The sequence below is a fragment of the Amblyomma americanum genome, chromosome 1 (assembly GCF_052857255.1).
Source record: "Amblyomma americanum isolate KBUSLIRL-KWMA chromosome 1, ASM5285725v1, whole genome shotgun sequence".
Taxonomy (NCBI): domain Eukaryota; kingdom Metazoa; phylum Arthropoda; class Arachnida; order Ixodida; family Ixodidae; genus Amblyomma; species Amblyomma americanum.
The window spans coordinates 193,463,006-193,471,506 of NC_135497.1; the positions used below are offsets into that span (position 1 = coordinate 193,463,006).

At 48.8% G+C, this 8,501-nt stretch overlaps 1 protein-coding gene across 1 annotated transcript in view; it reads left to right on the forward strand.

The window, feature by feature from the left end:
• The window catches only part of LOC144114423 (N-acetylated-alpha-linked acidic dipeptidase 2-like), a 28,507-nt gene extending 20,006 nt beyond the window's left edge, over window positions 1-8,501 (forward strand). The window contains exons 15-18 of the mRNA XM_077648155.1: window positions 83-341; window positions 2,230-2,311; window positions 4,731-4,826; window positions 8,239-8,501. Of these exons, the coding sequence (XP_077504281.1) occupies window positions 83-341; window positions 2,230-2,311; window positions 4,731-4,826; window positions 8,239-8,443 (642 nt within the window). The 3' untranslated portion in view covers window positions 8,444-8,501. The remainder of the gene's footprint in view (window positions 1-82; window positions 342-2,229; window positions 2,312-4,730; window positions 4,827-8,238) is intronic.

Here is an 8,501-nt window from a genome sequence, read left to right on the forward strand (position 1 = left end):
CGTAAGGCCACCCCCCGTAAAGGTTCGAAACTAGCGGTGGCGGCGTGACGACGAGCCCATAGACAGGCGTCTGTCCTCGCAGAACAACGAGAGTCGGGGCCTGTTCTACCCGGCCCTGGGCACTTCGTACGACGTGTTCGACCTGGCGGACAAGTTCATCGACCCGGGCTACCGAGTGCACAGGATGTGCCGCGAACTGCTCATCGCGCTGCTGTGGCAGTGGTCCGAGGCCATCCTGCTGCCCTACGACTTCAAGGAGCTCAGCACGCGCCTCAACCAGGAGTTCAGCGAGATCAGCACCCAGCACAAGGAGCTTGTGGAGAGGCTCGGCATCCGCTTCGGTAACCGCGTCCCTTCCCACGCGCGCTCCGTGGCGCAGTCGAACGCAGCGGCACACCGGAAGCTGTGCGCACGTTGGTTCAAAAGCGGAGCAAGGGCAACTGCATGCAGGGGGCTCACGTGCTTGTTTGTACTGCAGTTCTCGCGAAGAATCTGTTGATATACACAAGTTCAAGGAATAAGGGCACAAAAAGTCGGAGGGCAGTTCAGCCACGCGCATGTCGTGTGAGATTATAAACCAGATGCGTGCGAGTGCATGCATTTTTGTTTCTCTCTCGCGCGCTCTGAAAGCACCCAGAAACGCCACAAGGAATGCGTCACGCGCAGCAGGAGGAAGTTGGGAGGCCACCGTTTCCGTGCGACACGAGCAGGCGTGTACAAAAGCTACATCCGACGGCTTTCGGCCGTATCGCTGATCAATCGGCAACAATAGCTTGCATAGTGCTGTGATGACTGAACCATTGTTGACGAGCCATACGCCGACTGGCGACGAAGCATAACCACGGTTCAGCGTCTCACACGTGCGAGGTCGTCAAGAGCACAAACACCATTCGCAGCTTCGTAGGACGTTCCGCTTTATCAGGAACACCAACAGACCTGCTTCCACCTGTGAACGTGCATAACAGTTGGTCACGCTTCCTTCCTTCCTCCCTCCCTCCCTTTTCCTTCCTTCCCCTTCCCTCCTGCCCTTCCTTTTCTTTCCTGTTTCTCTCTTTTTCTCTTGGGTGCGTAAGCAGCGTTGTTTCATTCGGGGCTATTCTAACGGTTTCATAAAAGGGCGGTTGAACAATTCACGTCCATAAGACGAGGTTAAAGACGGTTAGATTAGAGAATGCCTTGCCTTGAACGCTACTCGACGACGAACAGTTAGCATCGCACCTAAACCAGCTGTTCTGCCAGACATGGTGTCAAACTTGCCCACGTCACAGCTCTACATTCCACATGCGTTGATCTCCTGACGCGTTGAAGCCACATTCTCGCTACGCTTAAAGGACATGCACCATGCTGAGCTTACAAAAAAACTCTCATCAATCTAAGTTGCGCGGTGCTCAAATATGAGAGAGCTCTTCAATTGCTTTCGGGTGGCGCCGAAAGGTTCGCTCAAGCCCATCTGCGACCAAACGACTCAGCTGTTTCTCACTCATGTCTATAATGTAGAGATTGCTTCGCAACCATTTTTCAAAGTTGGAAGGCTACAGGGCTCGACAAATGTCGCGACGACGCGGCGGCTTTGCCAATCTGTTATTCTGCCAGCACGCAGTTCGGAGTGCGCGCGCGGACGATCCAGATGCGTCGAACATCTGTGCGCGCACGCCCACACAGTATGCGTCGACGACAGTGGTTTTCTGCTTCATTTCTACCGGAACCTCTGTCTGTGGAATATTGCCGCGCTTGCAATAAGCTTCGGCACCGGATTAGGATGGAGAAAGAGATTTTTGTTGTTTATAAGCAACAGGGACTTCAAATAACCACACGCACACGTGTAGAGTTTCAGAGATTTTTTGCGCCTTACGCGCATGTCAGCACCGCTGAAACCACTGCAAATAAAGACCACCGAAAGACTTTGCACGAAGTTATCTCTACTCGAACAAGCTGACACAAGGGGCGATGATGTGAAATAAGACGCCGGTGCTTGACGGAAACCGGAGAAATGTTTCATTAAACGCAAAACGAACCGGCACATGAATGGCGTTAGCCTTTGCTGCGTACGCCGGCAGTTTTTGCTTTTTTTTTGTTCCTACGAAAATACGCGAAGACAGTACTGTCATGGGCCATTATTTTGTTTATCTGTTGCCCCACGAGGTGCCGCACGCAAATGAAGCATCAAGTTTTCGAAGGCAGTGGCCGGTTCTTAATACATTTTCCTGCCGTGTATCTTTCTCCTTGCAGATAGCCTTAGTCACGCCGTCAAGCTTTTTACGGCTAACCTGAATCACTTCGAAACAGACCTCACAAGGGTCGACCTCAAGAAGTAAGCTCCTGGCATTGATTTCCTTCTTCTTTTTGCCTCTACGTAAGCTCTGTATCTGATTTTGCGTGTGACTGCAGCCTGTGTTTCAGACCTTAGGAATCCTTACAGAGATTATGCAAACACAAAAAAGCATATCTCAACAGAATAACGATCAAACACAGTAAATAAAGTTATCCAGTACAAAACCGAGTAGGAAAAGTAACAAAACCAAGGACACAGCCAAGCACTTCGCGCGACATAGAGATTAATATGTGTTTCATGTTTTGTTTAGGGCTTGTAGAAACATGTTCACTGTCTCATAACTGACCATGTTTGCAGGTAGTGTGTTCCATTCAACAATAGCGCGAGGGAAAGGCGAGTATTTTAAAAACGTTCGTTTTACACGAAAAGGCTCCACTTATTTTGAGCAACATACTCAACAAAATTAATCTGATTTTATTGTAACAATATAGGTAGAATAATTTTAATCCACCGTGATAACGTTGCTTGCCCAGCTGTTCAAGTCTTGTAATTTGCAATCGAACCTTTGGGGATACATTTCAGTTTAAGCAATTACAAACAAATCTTACTGCTTTACGTGGCAAATCGTAGCTTCAGTTTGTTAGTCTAAGTCCACAGGTCGCATACAGCCAGAGCATATTCTAACAGCAGCCATACATAGGTTTTAAAACCTACACTTTTTATTTCTAAAGCACACAGCGCGAGTACGCAGCAACGCAGTTGTCTTAAAGCTTTTTTTTAGAGCGCAGCTCTTACGCGCCCGTTCCTGGCTTCCAAGTCGTAGTCGTCGGCAATGTCGGCGTAACTGGTTGTCCAAAAAAAGCGAAACGCCACCTGGAAGGTGGCTGCCAAGGCATGATCCCGGAGGGTGGCTAGCAGCGTGACACGCCACCTGCCATGCCACTAGGCGTCGGCGTAACACGCCACCTGGCAGGTAGAAGGTAGTAGTAGCAGAGCGAAACGCCACATATGGAATGGACAGCTGGAAGGTGGATGCCACATGAAGATCCCAAGGGTGGCAAAACTGAAATGCGTGAAGCGCTGCGCTCAAACTTCGCATTACCGGCTATCGTAATCGTGTGTCAATTTTTTTTCGGTATATGATATATGCTCGTTCCACCTAAGATAAGAGATTAGAACAACACCTAAGTATAAGTCTTTGCAACTAAGAGGTTCGTTGGCTACGCGGTATACATGTAATATTGTAGGAGTCTTTTTGGAGTTTACAGTCATTTGCCACGCCAAGCCTCGTTTTTCTATCCTATAGTAATATAGGGAATAACATAAAATTAGTTGGGCGTTCGGACCAAAAATATTTTGGTAAATTATGCAGCAACCTGCAAATACCGTACCCACTCGACTAGCGTCTGCGCTCGTATATGAGCCGCGCCCCCAACTTGAAAGATAAGAATTTGGGGGCGAAAATCCCGTGTGTATAAATTTTCTTGCACGGTACGCTCCCTGGAGAGCTGCCAGATGACGGCAGCTGCCTGCTGCTATCATTATTACCTTCTTCCAAAGTGCACCTCTGTGCATCTGTGGGTCATTATTAAGCAGAATTCAAAAGCCTGTACTCCGTACAGGCTTTTGAAAAATGAAGCTTGAGAGCTATTCTTAGGTGCGATGCACGTCTCGCAAGCATTTTTTTTCTTCTACTTCAAGCTGATCTAAGTACTTATTTAGCGTTACACAGCAGATACTAGAAAATTTTCAATCTCAAATTTTTCAAAGTTGCTGCGCGTTAGGCAAGCAAACCATGAAATGGCACAATTTCTGAAGGAATATCGTTATTCTAGAAGCTGTTTTTTTCCCCTTGCTCTGAACAAAAGAGCGCGAAACGCCGGAGGGTCGTGAGGTAGCGTCCGCTTGCACTCGTTGATAGCGATTGCGCGGACAAGCGCAAGCCATGTAGCGGCCCGTACAGCAGCGATGTGGTCAAAACATGCGCCATGACGCGGACATTAATTGCGCTCGGTTCGTTGAACTGATCACCGTTGACTGACTGCTCGTTCCTTTTTGAAGCAGAGTGAGAATCACGCATTTTTCAGTGAGCGCTAGTGGTGCGAATTCTCTTGCCTGTAAATCGGATAAGTAAGTATACATGCTTGGGTTCAGCAATCGCATGTGATAGTTCCGAGGGCCGAGTCGTGCGCCTGCCCTTCTCTGACCTTCGAGATCAGTCTTCGCATTGGATTCTGTTCCGTTATAGTCCGGACTGGAACCGAATCTGAACTCGATCGCCGCGCAATACTGGCCCAGGTTGAACGACTGTCGCTGGAACATCTGACGTCAGGCCGACCCCTCGAATGTCCTGTTCTTTCTCAGCACGCTCCTTCTAAAAGTGATGTCGCGAGTGACCACTGAACTCCGAAGTGTCATTGTCGTCACTAATTTTTTTCTTTGCCCTTTCTTCTCCAAGCCCCCTCGAAGTTCGGCGGTACAACGACAAGATGATGGGCGTGGAGCGCAGCTTTGTTCAAGAAGTGGACAACGCCACAGCACCGTCAAGACTGAGGTGAGTGCACAGAACGGGAACGTGGCGTGTACTAGAAGGAGATTATTTATTTATTTATTTATTTATTTCCACTTTTTCAAGACCCGGAGGCATTGCTGAGAAGAGTTGGGAACAGATGAAATCGATAACCGCTTCTTTGAGTTTAATACAATCAGAGATTGCAGTGATGGCGGCAGGGAGGTTGGTTCCATTCGTTTTAAAGGGCCACAGAGGGGGGTGTTTGAGCTTAGCTTTAAAATGTTTGCACTATCTAGAGTACAGGTCACCGAGTGTTCATGCCGCGTACGAGACATCAAAAGCGAGCGGGAAATTTACTATATTTTTTTTAATTCCCGCTTTTGCACCACGCGGCGACGCGCGGTGCCGGGCTTTTGCGCGAAAACCTGGCGGACGACGTCACATCTTGCAAATGACGTCAGCAGGGGTGGTGGTTGTCATTGGTTCACAGCGCCAAATCATTTCAGACGTCACGCGCTACCGCGGCAGCGGCCACTCCGCGCGCGCCGCAGCCGGAGGAGGTAGGGAAAGGGCAGAGTGAGGGGGGCGGCGGAGGAGCGCCGCCGTTTTGGCGTGCGAGAGAGGGAAAGGCGCGAAGACGCGGAAGTTCAAATTTTGTCTGCATATAACTCAGCTTCCACAAAACGCATTGAAATAATTCTTGCTGGGCGATAATTATGAACAGTCGTCTTTTAACATCCCAGACATATCGCACCTTTATTGAGACCCCCTTTCTGGGTCCCTTTAAGTGCCGTGAATGAATAAATCGCTGCAGCTATTGGTGCGGCGCAATGGGATACGCTAACTTTCAAATGACGATCAGTGTGGAGTGACACGTACGATGGCATGGCACAACTGCTTCTTAAGGAAAGGATACACTAATAAATTCGGTGAAATAGGGTTACGGCACTTGCGACGCAAAGCAAGATCTGGTAGCTCAGGCTTTGTTTTCATTCCAGACATGCTAGCTCTGCGCTATTAATTTGAAAGGATAAAGCGAGTGGCCCGATTTTGCACCGATTCAAGAGTGTTAGTGCTACGTGGCCGAGGTGCCAAATAGAGAAAGCGTATTCAATTTTCGGTCTTATCAGTGCTTTGTAAAGTTGGTTTTACAGGAACAGCTGCAAATGTAAAGGGACGGCGCGGTAAACCCAGCGTGAAAGTAACATATTTAGACATGTATTCCAAGTGCATGTCCAAGGAGAGGTGTCATGCTACATGGAATGCGAGGTATTTGTATGCCTGAGCAGCCCTGGGAGAACAGCGTTTTGTTGCACTGTTCTGAAGCGGCATCTGCAGTGCAAGCGTATAGTTTCCGCTCCCCGGCGACGGCTGAGTGCAAAACTATGGTCGGCACGGAAGGTTCTTCGCAGCGTGAGCTTCAGAGAATGGTGTACAGTCAGAACCTCCCCCCCCCCCCCCCCCCCAAAAAAAAGCATCACGTGGAAATTTTTTATCCCTTAAAAAGGAGCAAAACGCTTGTCTTATGTGCGTATTCTGTGGCAGGGTCTGGGACTACCTTTGACCACGGACTGCTTTCTGTCGCCCATTTTCTGCGGCTGTATTCGTTCACTAAGCAGTGGTTCTGAACCACAGGAGTGCCAGGCACTCTTCATAGGCCAGCAAGGGTGATAGCTATGAGTGAGAGAAGGCGAGATCGGGGTAGACCAACTAGATACGGGCGAATGTTCGAATGAATTATTAGACATGACAATCGAATTTTTTTTCCTATTGGACATTCGCTTCGACCCGAATTCAAGCATCCGACCGCATCGAATTGAATATTCGACGTTCTCGAATATATACTTCGACATTTCGGGTGAAGCCGCGCGGTAGTGCAAGCCAATCTATTCATACGCACGGAATAACGTTCATCGCTGTCGGCGTTATCCAAGCCGTCATCACTTGACTGACACTCGAATAATGCAGTCGAATGTCTCCGGTGCCAAAAGGGGGCGTAAAGTGCCGAAAACGGAGCACAGGTGACAAGAGGATTTAGTGGGGATTTGCTACACTCCAGGAAGTGAGGGGATCTGGGCAAAGGGTTTGCTCACAACGAGAGCTAGTCTGCATCAGCACACAATGATCATGACTAGGCACATTTCGTTAGTGCAGGCCCAGTGCAGAGCGCAACTGGTGTCGCGTGTGCTCTTTCTAACCCACGGTGTAAGATATACGGGGTGTTTGCCTAAAATGTTCGGCAGTTTTTTAAAATAGACTTTTTGAGTTAGAAGAGCGCTTCTTTCGGCATAGTATTGTCAGCGGCGCAGCACATTGCAGCTAAGATGTACTGAATATAGTAGGCTGGTTAACTAATATTCAGTAGCTAACTTTTTACCTATTGCTGTTAGTCTCTTTATTTATTGAGAGGCGTGTAGCCTTCCGCAAGTAATATCCATATAAGCTTTTATAATTTATAAAGCTTAGTTTCCCTCGGCGCTGTGTCCCAACAAATTTGGGCTATTTCGACGAGTTAGGTGCACTGTGAGGGTTGCTTTGCCTGCAACCTTTTCGAAAGTGCATGTATTTTGGCGCGATGTAGCTAAACTTACTTTGCTGCGCAATAAAACAAGCAGCATAGCTCTTCTTTTCATGTCTGTGCTCTTTCTTATGTATTCTCCACCTCCGCTGTTTGATCGACCACGGAGATAAAAGGAGAATCAGCTTTCTGGAGCAGTAAATGAGGTTCGTTTCGCGCTGTTGATCAGTTGCACAGTTTCTTAGTCTGTAAATGCGTCACCTCCCCACTACAATCACCGTTGCCTGCTGGCGCGCGAGGCGTCCTCGGTACACCCTTCGTTCTAAACCAAGCCTTAGCTCCTTTGAGCATTTGACACTGCGACAGTGGCCCACCAGCCAGCTGTGCAGCCTCTACTAATGCCACGCCGACAGCTTCTTGCAGCGGAGACAAGGAGACAAAGCTGATAAGGAATCTTTTTTTTTCTGTGAAATAAAGTTAATTATTTCGTTTCAGCGTCTTTTAGTCTGAAAACTTGCCCTATTATCCACCTCCTCGCCTCCCCCCTCTCCTTATGGTCGTTGGGCTTCACGTCACCTATGCTGACCCACGCGGTTTACTCAGAAAAAAGCATCCATGGTTGAGAGTCACTTCACTGACGGTCTCATTTAAAGGGATTTTGAGAGAGCCTAAATGGTTTGACACTCAAAACTCCGCTTTTTTTTTTTAGAGTGCAGAAAGAGAAGGGCTGCCTGGCGTACCGATGGATAGATTAACTCTGCTCTCTTGCTCTAAGAGGATTCTGGGGTGGGCTAGTTGGCTCATACTTTCTACGACACAGACTGACACAGCGCATTGGAACGACGACGAGAAGAAACACGAAATACAGGACGGGCCTCTCCTTAAATTATGGTGCGATTCGATGGGTCCCTCAAACTCCGCCTTTCTCCGCCGCAGGAACGTGGTGTTCGGCCAGTCCGACACCAACCACGAGAGGATGGTGGCCTTCCCGATCGTCCGGGACAAGCTGGAGCGGCTGCGGATGAACGAGCCCGACCAGGACGAAGCAAAAGCCGCCGAAGACCTGCGGAGGCACATTTCTTTGGCCGCGTACGCCCTTCTGCAGGCGACCCTCTTCATCGAGTCCGATGGTCTAGCCTGAGCTCCGGCAGTAAACGCCGGCCGTGTGGTGCTGTCCTTTTTCTTTTTTTTCTTAAAAA